Source organism: Pristiophorus japonicus, chromosome 13 (assembly GCF_044704955.1).
Source record: "Pristiophorus japonicus isolate sPriJap1 chromosome 13, sPriJap1.hap1, whole genome shotgun sequence".
NCBI lineage: Eukaryota > Metazoa > Chordata > Chondrichthyes > Pristiophoridae > Pristiophorus > Pristiophorus japonicus.
In genome coordinates, this window is record NC_091989.1 from 169,469,815 (window position 1) to 169,489,631 (window position 19,817).

The following is a 19,817-nucleotide window of genomic DNA, read 5'->3' on the forward strand; positions in this document are numbered from 1 at the left end:
AAAAGCCGTCTCCTACCAACTGCACCACTAGCCTCACACACTGCTCAATGCATGACACCCTCCCCCCACAAACACTCACAACCTGTACCAATCTCGAGGCACACCTTCCATTCCTAGCCTCACCTCACACCCTTGGTGGAGACGGTGCAGGCCATTCTTGGCAGGGGCATGGCTGAGCCCTTGGCCACCTTCACTGGAGTTTAGAAGGATGAGATGGGATCTCATAGAAACATATAAAATTCTGATGGGACTGGACAGGTTAGATGCAGGAAGAATGTTCCCAATGTTGGGGAAGTCCAGAACCAGGGGATATAGTCTAAGGATAAGGGGTAAGCCATTTAGGACTGAGATGAGGCGAAACTTCTTCACTCAGAGAGTTGTTAACCTGTGGAATTCCTTACCACAGAGAGTTGTTGATCCCAGTTCATTGGATATATTCAAGAGGGAGTTAGATATGTCCCTTATGGCTAAAGGGATCAAGGGGTATGGAGAGAAAGCAGGAAAAGGGTACTGAGGTGAATGATCAGGCATGATCTTATTGAATGGTGGTGCAGGTTCGAAAGGCCGAATGGCCTACTCCTGCACCTATTTTTATGTTTTTATGTGACGAGAACTCTTTTCTCTCCACGGATGTTGCCTGACCTGCTGAATTTTGTGTCTTCCCAGTGGCCTTTACCCTCCGAGGTCTTGCAAGTGTCAAGCAGCACTCCCTACACACTTGAAAAAACTTTTAACATGTATTGCAGCAAGCCACTACTTCAATAAAATAAAAAAAAGTTCAAAAGCATAAATGCAAACTTACCTGAAAGATGTATGTGTGTCCTTTTAAGAAGTGCTGACAGAGTCTCTGTCAATTTGCTGCATGCTAGGTTTACATGGCGAGCTTAGGACCCAGCGTTGAACTCAGCGCGAAGGTCCAAGTTCACCGTTGAGAGGCTAAGTCGTCGCTACACGCCAACTGACGTCACCTCTCCCTCATTTCAGTTTGCAGTATGATGGATCTTACCAGCACCAGCTGTGGCGAAAGAATGGCAGCCGCTGTCTTTACGCAGCTTTTTGCTGGTAACGGTTGGCGCGAAGCCTCCGAATTTTTAGTCCTATGTGCGTTGCTATGAATAGACTAATGGAATAAACAGCACCTAGAACGGGGCACAAAAGTTCCCTATTAAGAGCTGCAACAGACAGATTTGTTTAACATGTGTGTACATTTCAACCTCATAAAGGAGATTTCCACTATGGTAGCTGGCTCTGTGGGATTAAGTGGTTTTGTCATGCAATTGATTAGTAATCATAAAATGGAACATGTTTACATAGTTACACAGAACTGAAAATGGGAAGGTTGAGTAACACATTCATCATCATAGGCAGTCCCTCAGAATCGAGGAAGACTTGCTTCCATTCTTAACATGAGTCCTTAGGTGGCTGTACAGTCCAATACGAGAACGACAGTCTTTGTCATAGGTGAGACTCGAGGAGCTCAGCGCTCTCCCAGATGCAATTCCTCCACTTAGGGCAGTCTTTGGCCAGGGACTCCCAGGTGTCAGTGGAGATGTTGCACTTTATCAGGGAGGCTTTGAGAGTGTCCTTGTAACGTTTCCGCTGCCAACCTTTGGCTCGTTTGCCGTGTAGGAGTTCCGAGTAGAGCGCTTGCTCTGGGAGTCTCGTGTGTGGCATGCGAACGACGTGGCCTGCCCAGCAGAGCTGATCAAGTGTGGTCAGTGCTTCAATGCTGGGAATATTGGCCTGGACAAGGACGCTAATGTTGGTACGTCTGTCCTCCCAGGGGATTTGTAGGATCTTACAGAGACATCGTTGGTGGTATTTCTCCAGTTTCTCCAGGTTTAAGGGGTTCAGAGATAGAAACATAGAAACATAGAAAATAGGTGCAGGAGCAGGCCATTCGGCCCTTCGAGCCTGCACCACCATTCAATATGATCATGGCTGATCATACAACTTCAGTACCCCATTCCTGCTCTTTCTCCATACCCTTTCATCCCCTTAGCCGTAAAGGCAACATCTAACTCCTTCTTGAATATATCCAATGAACTGGACTCAACAACTTTCTGTGGTGGAGAATTCCACAAGTTCTCCACTCTCTAGATGAAAAAGGTTCTCCTCATCTCGGTCCTATATGGCTTACCCCTTATCCTTAGACTTTTACCCCTGGTTCTGGACTTCCCCAACATCGGGAACATTCTTCCTGCATCTAGCCTGTCCAGTCCTGTCATAATTTTATATGTTTCTATGAGATCCCCTCTCTTCTAAATTCAAGTGAGTATAAGCCTAGCCGATCCAATCTTTCTTCATATGTCAGTGCTGCCATCCCGGGAATTATTCTGATGAAGCTTCGCTACATTCTCTCAATAGCAAGCACGTCCTTCCTCAGTTTAGGAGACCAAAACTGTGCACAATACTCAAGGTGCGGTCTCACCAATGCCCTGTTCAACTGCAGTAAGACCTCCTTGCTCCTTTACTCAAATCCTCTCGCTATGAAGGTCAACATGCCATTTGCTTTCTTTACTGCCTGCTGTACCTGCATGCCTACCTTCAGTGACTGATGTACCATGACATCAGGTCTCATTGCACCTCCTTTTTTACTAATCTGTCACCATTCAGATAATAATCTGCCTTCCTGTTTTTGCCACCAAAGTGGATAACCTCACATTTATCCATATTATACTGCATCTGCCATGCATTTGCCCATTCACCTAACCTGCCCAAGTCACCCTCCAGCCTCTTAGCATCCTCCTCACAGCTCACACTGCCACCCAGCTTAGTGTCATCTGCAAACTTGTAGATATTACATTCAATTCCTTTGTCTAAATCATTAATGTATATTGTAAATAGCTGGGGTCCCAGCACTGAACTTTGCGGCACCCCACTAGTCATTGCCTGCCATTCTGAAAAGGACCCGTTTATTCCCACCCTTTGCTTCCTGTCTGCCAACCAGTTCTCTATCCATGTCAATACATTACCCCCAATACCATATGCCTTAATTTTGCACACTAATCTCTTGTATGGGACCTTGTCAAAAGCCTTTTGAAAGTCCAAATACACCACATCCACTGGTTCTCCCTTATCCACTCTATTAGTTCTTTTTATTCATTCTTGGGATGTGGGCATCACTGGTAAGGCCGACATGTATTGCGCATCCCTAGTTGTCCTGAGTTTGATACAACTGAGTGGTTTTCCAGCCTCTTTAGGGGACATCGTCAACAAAGTTGGTGTGGAACTGGAGTCACATATAGGTCAGACCGTTTCCTTCCCTAAAGGACATTCGGGAAGCAGTTGCATTTACAACAATGCGACAGCTTCATGGTCACTTTTACAGACACCGGATTCAAATTCTCAAACCCACAGTTTAACCACTACACTACTGTACCCACATATACTGCAAGAGTGAAACTTGAGCAATTAATCTCCATCTCTGAAATGCAAAAAAAAATACAGTTCATCCTTTATTATTCTTTAAAAACTAACTTACGGTGCAATTTTATTCAATTTATGATGGGAAGCTCCCACAATTGAACAGGCGAACTGTTGTGCCACTAAACTGCAGGGTTTTGGAAGGGAACGTATAATGTTCAGTTCATTCTCAGTAAGTACATTACAGTCTCGGAGTAGAGTTACATTACACACAGGCTGAGATAACAGAGAAATAAATAATTTTTACACAATTCAAATAGCCAATTCCTTTAAGTAATGTATTTCTGGTTATGATCTTTAATCTTTCAGGCCAGGCCAATAACGACATTTAACACTGAGTCCGAGTTTGAGCTGATGCACGAGTTTGACTCCGCCTTGTCCACAAACTACGAATGGATGACAACCTCAAACATTGGGTATGTAACCTATTTCCAGTTTGCTTCATCGTAAAGTAGCAAATGTGTTTATAAAGAACAATTGTGAATTGCTTTACTTAACAAGATTTGGCTGAAAGGTACTCATTCCTGGATTTGCAGAAGAGATACCACAAAGCGCACAATTACGTTTAAATATTTAACATTCAAACCATTCAGCCTTCTCTTTTTAATTGTCTTGCAAACCATGTTACAGGGTTTCTACGCTTGTGTACAAGCAATGGCACTGGTACACAGAGACCCACCTGACTTCAGCATACCTGAGCCCGGCTGAATTTATGGGTTCAGGTAATTTGCATGTGGTGGTCTTGACGTGGATGGGAATATTGATTGTAAATGGGTGGGCATCCCAGATTGGAAGAAAGGAATTGTGCACGGCTACAAGTCCCAGAAGCCTGTGCAATGGGAAATTCTTGTCAGGTTCTGGGACTCTGATTGGTGTCAAAAACTGCAGTCACATGGCCTCCAGCCCTGGGAATCCTTCCTGTTTGCCCATGAAAATTGAGAGTGTACCTGTCTGGAGATTTGAAGAGGTCACTAGACATCCCTTTCCACATCCGGCAACCTCCAACACCTGTTTTCTCTTCTCGGGTGGCGACCCAGCGCAACCCTAGGAAAACGCTGCGGGAAGGAGTTTTTACATCACTTTCGTGCCACTGACATTAAAATTGAAATATCCTCCTGTTTCAGGAGGGAGCTTCCCACTAACATCGGAACTGCCTCACGAAATGTGTGCCAAGTGCAAAGGGGGGGTGAGAAGCCTACCAAAAATGGTCTCCGCTCCAATTTCATCTGCTTAATGCACCAGTACCAGACACACACAGGGCATCAAATGGAGGGAAACCAGCCCCGTTGTGTAACCAGTACAGTACCGTAGAATTTCTAAAGATTTTTAAAGAGAGCAATTCGTATCGTTTGCGCCTCCGGGGTACAACCGCCTCCCACAACATTGCGCGGGAATTAGCGGAAGCGCAAACTGACAGCACCCCACTCCTACTGTCGCGCCCCTGTTCCTCTTGGTGCCGGTAACCCCAATTTCACGGCAGAACTTCCGCACTGGCCGCAGGAAGTCCGGCTTCACCTCGGTTACCGCCCCCAAACGGGGCTTTACCGAATTTTGCCCCCTTAGTTTTTAAAAAGGTTTGACAAAATAGATTCATTATTAAAGGAGTGTTGTTGCGGTGATAATGTGTCTGACACAACACTATATTGTCATTGTTTACAGAGTTGTACATCATGATAGGATTATTAATGTATTACTGCCATTCTATTGCTGAATGCATCTAGCAGTTGAAATTTTAGATATTATATCGTTTGAATAAAAAACTACGATTAAACATCCAAAAAAATAGCTTTACAAAACGTTTCACTGCAGCAAGTATTGTGCCAGCTGTAGTTGCAGTGTTCTCTAGCTACCAGCTTGACAGCATATCGAAGGGGTTTTCAGAGTACGATACCTAGTCCTAGTTCAGTGGCTGGCCATATGCTCCTTCACTGTGGCAGTTCAGTAATACCTATTAAAAAGAAAAACATTGAATAGTTTGAACTGAAGTAGATATTCTGTTTTGAGCCCAACTGTGTTCCAGCTACAGGAAACTAATATCTCATTCTTGGATTCCGTTCAATCCAAAACCCCGTGTATTACTGAATGTGATGAGAATCACTCACATCAAAACATATTTACCCCGGCTGTCATTTCTCTTTAGTATTGTAATAGCAGCAGTAGAGTTCCTAATATTTTTAATTTGACCATAATATTTTTGGCACAAACAGGAAATCTGCTGCAGCTGTACCTCAGCTTTCTGCATCCATCCAAAAATCTACGGGCATCATTGTATTTCCATGTGTGCATAATTCCTTCTGAACAGTTTTGTTGTTTGGAATTCTGTGCTCACTTGGCAGTATAAATGCATATCATCATTATGATTGATACGGTTATGAACCAAATATATTAACTTATAACAAAAGCAAAATACAGCGGATGTTGGAAAGCTGAAAATGCTGGAAATACTCAGCAGGTCAGGCAGCATCTGTGGGGAGAGAGACAGAGTTAACAGTTCAGGTCAATGATCCTTTGTCAGAACTGATAACCTGAAACACTGGCCCAGAAATCCCGGTCGGGGTCTTCCCACAGGCAAGCGATTGAAAAAAAGGAAAAAAAAATGTGCACTTACCTGTTCCTGCTTCGCCCGCTCAAGATCCCAACCCTGGGGCCTTCACTCCCTGCGCATCACAGCGCGTGCTCGTTGGGACGTCCGTAAGCTGCAGCTGGAGTCACATGGCTCTGGGCAGCCAATCAAGGTACAGTATTTTCTCATTCATAATAATGGGAACTCCGTAAGTTGTAGTTCCCATTATTATGAATGAGAAACCCCCCAAACACCCAAAACACGAATAAAAAATAGAAAATATACACTACATATTTAAGATTAATTTAAATTAAAGTTATTAATGTCTTATTTAAAAAAAAACATATCCAATTTTTTTAAAGTTTTTTTAATTATGGTTTTAAATAAACTTGTCTTGGTGGGCAGAGTATTTAATACTAAAATGTATTTAATTAATTTAATTTTATCGTGTTTATGTATGTTTTAAAAGTAGGCTATGCGTCTGCTTTTATCAGGCGCAAGAATTTTGAGGACATTTGCTGGGCAAGGTATGTGTAAATCCCGCAATCTTGCCCAAGCAAATGTCCTCACTCCCGATCTGCGAATGATCTGTCAAGCTCCAGCTCGACAGATCGGAAAAGCCGGTTTTCAGCGCATGCGCATTGCGTGCTGAAAACCGGCTTTTCCAATGCCTTTCCGGGTCCATAGAAACTTCGTACGGGCCTGGGGAGGCGAGGAGTTCTGCCCCATTAACTTGGTTTCTCTCTCCACTGATGCTGCCTGACCTGCTGAGTATACCCAGCATTGTCTGTTTTTATATGCTAACTTATACATATCTGCAAGTCTTTCTGTGTGAGGGTGGCGGCCACCATGTTCATACTTGTGAGATAATGGGCTCAATTTTCCCCAAGCCCATTTTCTATCGTATTGCCAGAGTTGCGCCGCTTATTTAGGTCAAGAAATGCGTCAGAAAAACATGTCCGAACTTTCCCTGATGTTTGTGCTGTAATTTGGAGCCATGCAGCATGGCCAATCGCCTCAGGGGGGTGGAGCCTGTGGTCAGTGCCGGAAAAAGCAGCCGGGCCTTCTGCGCATGACGTTCTTGACGTCGCTGAAATGGCCGCGCATGCGCAGTAGAGCTCCCAAAGGTTTGTATTCTCTCCTCTCTCACCCCCCCCCACCTCCTTGAGTCTTGTGACCTCACTTTCCCACCCCCCTCCCCCTCCCCGGGCACCAAGCCTTCGGATCAGCTGTCTGCGACCCTCTCCGGTCCCCGAGTGAGGTACCTTCCTGCTCCGCTGTGATGAGTACCTTCCTGGTCTGTGACCCCCGAGTGAGTGCTGGTCAGGTTGCTCCCTCCCCCGCCGAGCCTCTCTGGTCCCGAGTGAGTGGCTGTCCCGGTCCGCTCAGCTTCCTGCCCCTAGCCCAGGCCGAATGACCTCCGATTTACTTACCTGTGCAGATTTCTTTAACTCTCTGCTAGAATTTTCTCGCGAGGCCACATACGCTGGCTTAAGCAGAAATGGAGTAACTATCAGCTGGCCAAAGTTGCCTAAATGGCCAGAATTGGTGTAGGTGGCTGGTTACGCACCCTTTTGAGGAAAAAAAATGTACCTAAAAAAAACTTAACTAAATGAGTTACGCTGGTGCAAATTGATTGGGGAAACTGGGGATTTTTAAGTTAGGCCAGAAAAAGCAGCCTGCTCCAAAAAAAATGGCGCAAATACTGGGAAAAATTGAGCCCATTGTTCCTACGTTTACACTGTCTCCAGTTGGTCCCTTTTACTATGCTGTCTTATTCAGGAAAACATCTCTTCTGTTGTCAAACTCGTAACTCTAGTGAAGCCATTATAGACTGTTGCTTTTAAAGCAACGTATTGAGTTATATTTTGGATGTTGCAGTGAAATGATGCCTGGAGCTATTACACCTCTAACATCAAGCACCTCTGTGAGAGCCATTGAATACGCATTACAGGTGAGTTAGAATGATATGGTTGTAATTGTTGAGGGATTGCATTTCATTGTTATAATACACTCCCATCACTGTGTTCCACAAGGTATTCGTACTGACTCAAGAACTGACTTAATCATCGCTTTTATAAACATAGCATCATTAGACCATAGGAAATAGGAGCAGGAGTCGGCCATACGGTCCCTTGAGCCTGCTCTGCTTGAGGAGTGGGTGAGCTTCTTAATAACATACAGTGCTTATTGCCCTGGAGTCAACCCACAACAAAACATTTTAGGTATCCCCTCTAGAACCTTTTGAAATCGTAACGTTTGAGATTAATTTTGATCACATCTCAGTCATCCCCGTGGATAGAGAACTGGTTGGCAGACAGGAAGCAAAGAGTAGGAATAAACGGGTCCTTTTCAGAATGGCAGGCAGTGACTAGTGGGGTACCGCAAGGTTCAGTGCTAGGTCCCCAGCTATTTACAATATACATTAATGATTTAGACAAAGGAATTGAATGTAATATCTCCAAGTTTGCAGATGACACTAAGCTGGGTGGCAGTGTGAGCTATAAGGAGGATGCTAAGAGGCTGCAGGGCGACCTGGACAGGTCATGGCAGATGCAGTATAATGTAGATAACTGTGAGGTTATCCACTTTGGTGGCAAAAACAGGAAGGCAGAATATTATCTGAATGGTGACATATTAGGAAAAGGGGAGGTGCAACGAGACCTGGGTGTCATGGTACATCAGTCATTGAAAGTTGGCATGCAGGTACAGCAGGCGGTGAAGAAGGCAAATGGCATGTTGGCCTTCATGGTAAGAGGAATTGAGTATAGGAGCAGGGAGGTTTTACTACAGTTGTACAGGGCCTTGTTGAGGTCATACCTTGACTATTGTGTGCAGTTTTGCTCTCCTAATCTGAGGAAGGACATTCTTGCTATTGAGGGAGTGCAGCGAAGGTTCACCAGACTGATTCCCGGGATAGCAGGACTGACATATGAAGAAAGACTGGGCTTATATTCACTGGAATTTAGAAGAATGAGAAGGGATCTCATAGAAACATAAAATTCTGATGGGATTGAACAGGTTAGATGCAGGAAGAATGTTCCAGATGTTGGGGAAGTCCAGAACCATGGCTTAGATAGGGGGTAAGCCATTCAGGACCGAGATGAGGAGAAACTTCTTCACTCATCGAGAATTGTGAACCTATGGAATTCTCTACCACAGAAAGTTGTTGAGGCCAGTTCGTTAAATATATTCAAAAAGGATTTAGATGTAGCCCTTATGGCTAAAGGGATCAAGGGGTATGGAAAGAAAGCAGGAATCGGGTACTGAAGTTGCATGATCAGCCATGATCATATTGAATGGTGGTGCAGGCTTGAAGGGCCGAATGGCCTACTCCTGCAACTATTTTCTATGTTTCTATGTTTCTTCAAAGATCTTGAATTCTTTATTGATCAGCAGGGATATGACTCCGCAGGGACATGATTTCTGTCTTACAGGACTCTGTGGTTCAGGAGTATCTCTTTTCTTTGTTTACAATTCCTCCTTAGTTGAAGAACAACAACAATTTATATTTATATAGTGCCTTTAACGTACTGAAACATCCCAAGAAGCTTCACAGGAGTATTATGAGACAAAACATTTGATACCGAGCCACATAAGGAGAAATTAGGGCAGATGACCAAAAACTTGGCCAAAGAGGTATGTTATAAGGAGCATCTTGAAAGAGGAAAGAGAGGTAGAGAGGTGGAGAGTTTTAGGCAGGGAATTCCCGAGCTTAGGGTCTAGGCAACAGAAGACACCGCCACCAATGGTTGAGCAATTATAATCAGTGATGCTCAAGAGGGCAGAATTAGAGGAGTGCAGATCTCAGTGGGGTTGTGGGGCTGGAGGAGATTATAGAGATAGGGAAGGGCGGGATTTGAAAACAGTGATGAGAATTTTGAAATCGAGACGTTGCTAACTGGGAGCCAATGTAGGTCAGCGAGCACAGGGGTGATGGGTGTGCGGAACTTGGTGCAAGTTAGGACACAGGCAGCCGAGTTTTGGATCACCGCTACTTTATGTAGGGTAGAATGTGGGAGGATAGCCAGGAAGGTGTTGGACGAGTCAAGTCTAGAGATAACAAAGGCATGGATGAGGGCTTCAGCAGCGGATGAGCTGAGGCAAAGGTGATGTTACGGAATCGGAAATAGGCGGTCTTAGTTATGCTGCGGATATGTGGTTGAAAGCTCATTTCAGGGTCTAATATGACACCAAGGTTGCAAACAGTCTGGTTCAGCCTCAGACAGGAGTTGGGGAGAGAGATGGAGTGAGTGGCTATGGAACGGAATCAAAGAAGAAATGTGGTAAAGGTGCCTTTAGATGTAAAGTCAACTGGGGACAGGTACGAATTGGTAAATTGTATATGCACTACATTTTGGAGCACAGAATGAAAATATAGAGCTTTGGGAATTGTTTATGTTCATGCAGATATTGAAAGGCAGTGGCCCGGAATGTTCAGTCAGCGGCAAAGCAAAGGCGTTCACCACTGACCCCGAAGTAAACTTTGCACAAGGATCTCACGATCTCTGTGTCGAGAACTTTGGGTTTTCTGACATTCAATTCAAATCAACGGAGTATAGTTGGGATCCCCTTGTGCGAGCTGCTGTGACGTCATCATCATCATCATAGGCAGTCCCTCGAATCGAGGATGACTTCTTCCACGCCAAAAGATTCAGAGGTGTTTCAATGAAGGACCTAATATTCCAGATCCCAAGCTAAATCTCGAAGGGTGGAAGATGTCTGTGCGTGGATCTTTTTGTTGCACACCAGCCACCACACGGGCTTGGCAGAGCTAGGTCTTGGTCCAGTGGCAAGGATTAACCAAGACGACTGGAGTCCAGCTCTGCCATCAACACGCTGTCTAAGTAGCCAATCAAAAGGCAGAATTCTCACAGACAGCGAACGAGGAAGTCAGTAAGCTCTTAAAATTCTAACTTTAAAAAAATGTTCGTGAGAGAAAAACAAAGATTGGGGTTCTCACACAGGGAAAAGGCACACCTGAAATATATTTTTTTAAGTTTTAATATTTATTAAAATGGATAAATTTGACACTGCACAAAATTAAAATTAGCTTTTCAGGCCCACTTAGCCCATTTAGCAGTCAATACGCTGTTAAAACCCCAGTTACACCTAATCCCTTTGGATTTAACGTTTAGTGGAGAATTTAACAGCCTAATTACTGCGGAAGAGCAGAAGATTTTGTCAGTTTACCTGATTTGAGAGATGTCACAGATTGCCGGCTCTGTGGGTGGTGGGGTGCGGGGGGGAGGGGGTCGGCGGGAGGGGTAGGGGCTCAGTGTAACCTGTGTCGTAACAGTGAATGACAGGCCGCAACTTCAGGATTTTGACAAGCACCTGCACATGCATCAAATCCCAAAGTTGCGGTCAGTTTCAAAGATGGAATGGCATCATACGGACCACAATTTCTGGGCCAATATATTTTGTTTGTAATTGAATGATGTTTACATATGTCATCAATGTCATTTAACTAGGAAATGTCCAATAAAGCTGGAGGAAATCCCTGCTTTTTACCCTATAACTACAAGTACCTGGGCATCTGCTGTTCTCATTTATTCATGAATCTAATGGTAAGTTTTATTTTTTTACGGTAAAAGCCTTTGTTATATATTTCTACTGTACATAAGTTTGCTGTGACAGAGTCAGCAATCCTGTGGAGCATGAATGCATGTATTTAGACTATAACGGGAATTTCGCGATGCAGAGCACAACTTTACAGCACACTGACAGTGAAGAATGTTGCTTTAAAACAAACTTCTTTTTTTGACTGATGTAGTAATGAATTCAGTCTTACGGTTATAACCATTTTATTATTTTGCTTCTGCATAAAAGACAATGTACAAGCTGAGTATAGTCACAGATAGAGCGCGCAAACTTAGCATGAATTTCTTCTCGTGCTGCTTTAACAAATGAAAATGCTTATATTTATTCACTGTTTTCTTATCAAACTGGAACTGCCATTGCCAAATATGGCAGTCTCTGGCTATTGCATAGTCCAGAGACACAAGCCTACATTTTCTTCAACATACATCAACAACGTTAGATGCACATAAAGTGCCGTGGCCTTGCTGTGGTACGCATAACCCTTCTAGTCGCTAGACATTCTTATCATAAGCATAAAGGAGTCGAAATTCCCCTATTGTGTGCTTGCCATTAGCGCCTCTGGGGGGTGCTAATGGGGCACAAAAATGTTTTCACCTGGGGAGTCGGAGGGGGGGGGGGGGGCGGGGGAGGGTGCTACGGTTCCCATGAAATTGCTCGGGTGTTAGGGGAGACGCAAATTCATTAGCGCCATGCCCCACTGGTAGCATCCCGGACTGCTGCGCCAACGATGATTACTGTCTCTCATTTCAGTTTTGGGGCTGAGATATGGAATAAGAAATTAATGTAATGATGGGGAAATGCAGAGCAACTGGATGTGGCCTGGAATTCATTGGAACCAAAGTCTGATGAGGCGGTCGTGGACCACCCTTCCAGAAGACTAACTGAGTCCCTGCCTCCTGCGTTGGTGCTATTCCTGCTCCTGTTCCTCCTTCTCGTCCTCATCCTCCTCCTCCAGCTCCTTCTCCTGAGGTGCTGCGGCTATGCCTGGTGGCAGTGGCTGCACCCTCATGATGGCCAAGTTGTGCAGCATGCAACAGACAACGACGAAAAGGGACAGCTGCTCAGCCGAGCACTGGAGGACTCCTCCCGAGCGGTGAAGGTAGCAGAATCGCTGCTTGAGCACTCCGATGGTCTGCTCGATGATGTTCCTGGTGGCAGCATGGCTCTCATTATATGTGTGCTGGGCACGAAGGTCGGGGTTGCAGAGTGGAGTCATGACCCAGGTGGAGAGCAGGTAGTCCTTGCCTCCCAGCAGCCAGCTGCGAGCTTCATGTGGTGGCTGGAAGAGAGCTACTACAGTGGTCTGGCGCTGGATGAATGCATAATGGCTGCTGCCAGGATAGCGGGCATTGACGGTGATGACTCGGCGTGTGTGGTCTCACACCACCTGCACATTCAGTGAGTAGTAGCCTTTGCGGTTATGGAATACCTCAGGATTGTGATGTGGTGCCCACAAAGCGACGTGGGTTTAGTCAATGGCGCCCTACACCATGGGGAATCCCACTCTCCTGGCAAAGCCACATGCATGCTCGTGCTGCTTCTGTCTGATCATGGAGAAGGAAATAAAGTCCCTCCTCCTTCTGTAGAGAGCATCTGTGACCTCACGGATGCAGCGATGGACGGCGAACAGGGAGATGTTGGAGATGTCTCCTGTTGCACACTGGAAGGATCCACTGGGGAAAATATTGAGCTCAATGGTGACGACTGCCACTGAGAGAGCTGTCCTCACCCTGGTCTGAGGCTCGAAGGCTGGTTCGAGAAGGTGGCAGAGCTCGGTGACCATGTCCTTGCAAAAGCACAGCCTTCGAACACACTGTTCCTCAGTGAAATTGATGTCGGAGAACTGCTGCTGGAATTCTTTGGGAGGTTAAGGCCTCCTGTTGAAAGCCCTGTTGGCCCTCCTACCTCTGGCCACATTTTGTACTCCTTCTCTGTGTCTCAGTTGGCTCTGACGGTGGCGCTGGAGGGCGAGGTCCATTGCAGAAACCCCATGAAAGGATCTAAATGTTGGACTTTCAAATTTGCCCTCAATGAAACTCATGAATCTTTATCAGCCAGAACACTCCTTCAACTGTAACTCACTCAAATCGTTCACAACGCCTGTCTGCCTATGTGAAACTAACAAGAAACCATTATTGGCCGATTAATAGTAAACCGGATGTTGGCGCCTTTAAATAGCGCTCCTCCAGCCTACATCCGACTGAAACTCAACGACTCAACCGATCGTTGTTAATGGCAGATGTACAACCAGGGGGCGAGAGCCAGTTTTTATTGGCGATGTCATCAGCAACACCAGGCGCAACATCTTTCCGCCCCCGCAAAACTCCCGACGAATTTAGCGAGGGTCGCTGTTCTCGCCGCACCTGGTCATTTGTGTCCTGTTAGCGCCCCAATGGGAGGCACAAAGTAGTCCAATTTTTCCCCCTTAGCATTTTATTTTTAACCGTGCTATCAAAACAAGAAGAGCACCAGTTATAGTTTCCACCCTTGTGTCCCAGATACTGTGCTTCATCTGACACGTCTGTTAGGAATATTAGGAAAGAAGAGAAAAGCCCCTTCATAGTTTGATGGAATATTAAAACAGCTGGAAAAGTTTTGCAAACAAAATCTAAAACAGATTGGCCTGGATTTCATGGAATTGATGGCAGCCATTCAAATGGTGTGACCTGATCTGATTGCATTAACTGCAGTTCAAGCTCTTTTACTGCAGAAAGATTTTTTTTTATTTGTTCCTGGGATGTGGGCATTGCTGATAAAGCCAGCATTTATTGCACATCCCTAATTGCTCCATAGAAGCTGGTGGTGAGCCGCCTTCTTGAACCGCTGCAGTCCGTGTGGTGAAGGTGCTCCCAAATTGCTGTTAGGGAGGGAGTTCCATAATTTTGACCCAGCGACGATGAACGAACGGCGATACATTTCCAAGTCAGGATGGTGTGTGACTTGGAGGGGAACTTGCAGGTGATGGTGTTCCCGTGCGCTTGCTGCCTGGTCCTTCAAGATGATAGAGGTCGCGGGTTTGCGAGGTGCTGTTGAGGAAGCCTTGGAGAGTTGCTGCAGTGCATCTTGTAGATGGTACACACTGCAGCCACGGTATGCTGGTGGTGGAGGAAATGAATGTTTAAGGTGGCAGATGAGGAGCCAATCAAACAGTCTGCTTTGTCCCAGATGGTGTCAAGCTTTTTGAGTGTTGTTGGAGCTGCACTCATCCAGGCAAGTGGAGAGTATTCCATCATACTCCTGACTTGTGTCTTGTAGATGGTGGAAAGGCTTTGGGGAGTCAGGATGTGAGACACTCGCTGCTGAATACCCAGTCTCTGACTTGCTCTTATAGCCACAGTATTTTGTGGCTGGTCCAGTTAAGTTTCTGGTCAATGGTGACCCCCAGGATATTGATGGTGGGGGATTCGGCGAGGATAATGCCATTGAATGCCAAGGGGCGGTGGTTAGACTCTCTCTTGTTGAAGATGGTCATTGCCTGGCACTTGTGTGGCACGAATGTTGCTCGCCACTTATCAGCCTAAGCTTGAATGTCATCCAGGTCTTGCTGCATGCGGGCAAGGACTGCTTCATTATCTGAGGAGTTGCGAATGCAACTGAACACTGTGCAAACAGATAAGTATGAGACGAGGATTTATTACTCAGGCATATCTCACACAACCATACCACCATACCAAGTTTGATTGGTTCTGGAATAACCATTCACTAAGCATTCCCCAACTATTTTTGTCAACCTGGGCAGAGTGTCACATGGGGATAGATTTTTAACTTTCCCCCTGGGCATTTAACTGGCGTCACTGATTGGCTGCCCATTATAGAAACTGCCCGATTTTTGTATTTATTGATTTCTATAGAAATGAAAATCTGGCGGTTTCTTTAAAGGGGACGTATCTACAATGCCAGATCATCTGGGTCCAATGTCTCCGATGAGGAGGAGAGGTGGCAAGTTGAAAATCGACCCCATGATCTCTTACATCAGCGTGATATGAAACCCCAATATCTATGGAATAGCACCAGTTGAGTTTTTTCACTAGGGATTCCATGCTCTGAGCATCACTGTTTCCCTATTTCTAAAGCAAAACCCTGCAGCTCCCAATGTATTTTAGGGAGGATAAATATGCCTTTATTGTATTTTATTTCTTTTCATTTCAGCCATTGGGCTCTTCACCTGGAATTTGGTATAGGCTGAACTGAATTATCCATAAGCTAGACAAGACCTAACAACCCTTATTAAGCAAAAAGCAGCACATAACGGTAAACATTTTGTCCCAATTGGCTCAATTCTCTAGCAAGCAAATAAAACATTTTGGAATGCAAAAAAAAAAATTAGGAAATACTCAGGCAACCAGTGGGGGATCTCGTAAATAAAAATGTTGGTGGATACCCTCCAAAATGTAACTGAGCCTGGCCCCTCAGCAGGGATCTTGGACCCGGACGGACTCAAAGCTGGATTATGTCCATTAAAGACAGAAAATGCTTAACTAGGATGCAATCACTAATTGGGTGTGATCTCTGGTATATCCATGCAGGGGCAGGCCAAACAGATAGAATAGTAAGCATAGCCTACATATTTCAGTCACCGAGGTTGCAGGTGGGTGTCAAAAGACATTTCCTGAGACTGATCACCGTAATTAACTAAGTGGCTTATGTGGAAAAAAATACCAGTACAATCTTGATGTACTGTTTACATTCTGTCATCTCCTGTATACCCATGCTGATCCAGGCCCAATCAATGCATAGGTCTTTAACTCAGGAACTTAAGGTAGGATGTTTTGTCTATCTGCTATCAAAGCCTTTAAACATATAGTAAAATATCAGTGTCCATCTTCTATTGCAAATGTGCAAGAAAATCGTTCAAATTATGTTACTCCAATGCAGCTATTAGCCAAATTTGCCTTGGGTTTCCAACTCAAAGATGGCAGCTTAGGTTTAGCCTTAACAAAACATCCGACATAATATAAAGCATAACCTTCAAAAAGCAGCCGACAGATCTAAGAAAACCAGAGTTTTACTAACCATGATGCATTTAACCATTTCAAAAGGAGATGAGCTAAGGACATAGTCATAGCTATTAATTCAGAGCATGCAGAGTGGCACAGACCAATACCAATGACTAACTACAAGATTTGTAGGAGCCAGGTTATCAGTCTGGGCCTTGCAGAAAACAGAAATGGGACTCTGCAATGCCTCAGAGATTAGCAATTCATCAGGAAAGCCCTGCTCAATTTACACAGGCACAGGGATCAAATTATAGACCACACACACACACACTCACACACATACTCTTTCCCAATCAGTCTCACCGACTTTAGCAACAGGCTACTTCTGAGCTACCACGTAGTTCCTGAGGCGTTCATTGATATTGAAATAGAAGGCCATCCATGTACGAAGGCCTAGCTTGATGCCATGAAAGTTTATGGGCTAAATATTTGGGGGTTAGCACCTCCCAGGGGTTTACCGCCAAATTCGGAGACAAAATGGCGGCGGCTACTCTTCTGCCTGTTGCCGGTGGATACCGCATCGTTTGCCATTTTCGGGTGGCTGGCAGCACTGCCAATGTCGGCGCTCGCCAAAATTATGTAGATGAGCTGATCATGACGTCAGTGAGTGTGCAGTGCTCACTTGACACCGGATCAGAAGTTTGGACTTCGCCGCTCTACTTACCGGCATGCCTTAAGTGCGACCAGCTGAGCAAGCTTTGACAAGCTCAATGATGTCCAGCACTCGCTCATCCTATTGGCTGAGGTTCTGGATGGCAGCTTGCCCCCCCTCCCCTGTCTGCTGCTGCTCCCTCCTGTTATGCGAGGCCTTGACTTGCAAGAGAAAGGGAAGTGTGCGAGTGAGTGTGGTGCAATGTGTTTTGGGTGATGTGACTGCCTTGGCTGAATAGCTGTCAGTGTGTGCAAGGTGTAAGATGTGGGTGTGAGTGTTGCAGCAAGTGGTAAGGTTGTGAGGGTGAAGTGAAGCTATGATTGTGAGGTTTGAGTGGTGATGGGTGGAGATTGTTGGTCGGTGAGTGCTGGGGGTGTGGTGCATTGAGCAGTGTGTGAAGCTTGGGTACAGATGGTGGGATATAGCCTTTGCTAATGCCTTGACCTGCCATGTGAGGTTATTAAACTCTTGCGGCCCTGGACTGTCAAGCTGGGGACCACAGTGCTGGCTGTCACATTTCTCCTGCCTGAGCCTTTGCGATGTAAGGGGGCAAGGGCTTCCTGCCAGTTTGCAGGTAGAGGACAGCCCGCCTCCTCTCCGTGGCCACCACTAGTGCCTCGAAAGCCATGCCTGAGAATCTGCGGGCTCTCTCCCTGTGCTGAGGCTCAGCCATCTGCTTCCACTACCGTCTGCTTCCAGGTGAAGTTGGAACTAGATTGACAATGATTTGCTATCGCATCAAGTACTAAATAAAGCCTGTGCCAAACATGACTGAGAATTAGACTGGAGCCGATATTGGCCCACCTGTTGAGCGGTAAACCGCGGTAAGCAGCGGTTTTAGCACTGAGATCAAGACTATAATCATGTTAATGAGGACCAAGCATGAATTTTGCGTGCTACCAAGACCATTTAACCTGGCAGAGCTTAACATCGTTGGTTCTTAACACTGCCTGTTTTGTGGCCATATACAATTTTTAGCCCCATATATTTTGAGCATACTTGGCTTGCGATTTCTTCACAATCAATCAAACTCGGTATAGGTCCTACAGCATGTGAATGATGCCAAATCTTTCAAAGAATGGTAATGAAATGACTCAACAAGTTAAGTAGTCTTTCTTAATCCTTATCTCGCAACACAACTGCAATGAAGATTGAGAAATGATGCTTGGCGGTGGTGGAATGCTTTTTGGAACTGGAGTTGTATATATGGATTGTGTACCTTTGAGGATCAGTTAAATAATGGCTAGAACTTCTACTGTTCAACGAATGAACTTTTTTTTTTTTACAAGCACTCCCATCTGATGTACCAGTGTTTATTTCATTAGTAGGACTTAAAATGGACTTTATTATAACAGACTAGAGATATTTCAAAATTAAACATTTGATTTTTTTTTATCTTCCAGAGCATGAATGCTAACATGGAACAGAATAACATCATTACCCGGAAAAAGATGAATGACTTTGAACTGCTAGGGAGGGTACTTTTTAAACATTTATTTACGCAGTGCAAAAACCTTCCTCTGTACAATACATTATTTCCTTTGAGTCTGAATGTTACGGGTTCCAGTCCCACTCCAAAACTTGTGCACATATTTAATGCAGTACTGAGGGAGTGCTACATTGTCAGATTGGCTTCTTTCAGACCAGATGTTAATGCAAGGCCAAGTCTGCCTGTGTATATATAAACCTAAAAGATTCATGGCACTATGTGAAGAACAGCAGGAGTTCTGCTGTCTTGGCTAACATTCTTTCCTCAACCAGCACCACCAAAATAAATGTAATGGTCATTTATCTCAGTTACTCTTTGTGGGACCTTGCTATTTGCAATTGTGAGTGCTGTGAAAGATGAAAAGCCCAAGATTCTCCAGATTTTACTCATACCTCAGACCTGTAACCCCATGGATCAACCTTGTGGCGTGACTAGAATTGGACATAGTATGCAAGTTTGAACATAACTTCCTCTGACTTTTATTCCGCTGATTCGGCTGTGCAGTCATTGATGCAAATTAGAAACAATACTGGTTGGGAACCCCATTACTTACTCTTTCCCCCTCTCCCCCAATCTAGGTGGAAATCCTGTAACAAATATCAATTGCTTGCTACTCTTCAGCCAATTTCTTACTCTTACTGAAGATTTACTCAAAGTCCCCACAGCTTTCCGCTTAACCAATAGACAAACGTGTAGAACTATGTCAGGTGTCTTCTAGAAGACTAAGCACAACTTGTCATAGCGCTTACTCAAGAAAGTAACATGTTAACTGGACTGTGGTAAGCCCTACAACCTTCGGGGGAACAAAAGCACCAAATTGTTGCGACTGCTCTCAGCGCTAAAGAAAGAAAGAATTTGCACTTATATAGCGGCTTTCACGGCCACAGGATGTCCCAAAGTGCTCTACAGCCAATGAAGTACTTTTGAAATGTAGTCACTTTTGTAATATACAGCAACCAATTTGTGCACAGCAAGGTCCCACAAACAGCAAGTCACAAACTGCCAATCATCAGAATTGATATGAAGTGAACAAGACGGTTAATATCCATATACATAGCTGACATAAATATGAAATTAATGATTAAC

General features: G+C 44.9%; 1 protein-coding gene across 3 annotated transcripts in view; it reads left to right on the forward strand.

The window, feature by feature from the left end:
* LOC139278967 (rifampicin phosphotransferase-like) overlaps positions 1 to 19,817 on the forward strand; it is a 178,810-nt gene that overhangs the window by 113,451 nt on the left and 45,542 nt on the right. For all 3 annotated transcript variants that reach the window (XM_070898258.1, XM_070898256.1, XM_070898257.1), the window contains exons 20-23: positions 3,736 to 3,842; positions 7,871 to 7,943; positions 11,464 to 11,559; positions 18,646 to 18,720. In XM_070898258.1, the coding sequence (XP_070754359.1) occupies positions 3,736 to 3,842; positions 7,871 to 7,943; positions 11,464 to 11,559; positions 18,646 to 18,720 (351 nt within the window). The remainder of the gene's footprint in view (positions 1 to 3,735; positions 3,843 to 7,870; positions 7,944 to 11,463; positions 11,560 to 18,645; positions 18,721 to 19,817) is intronic.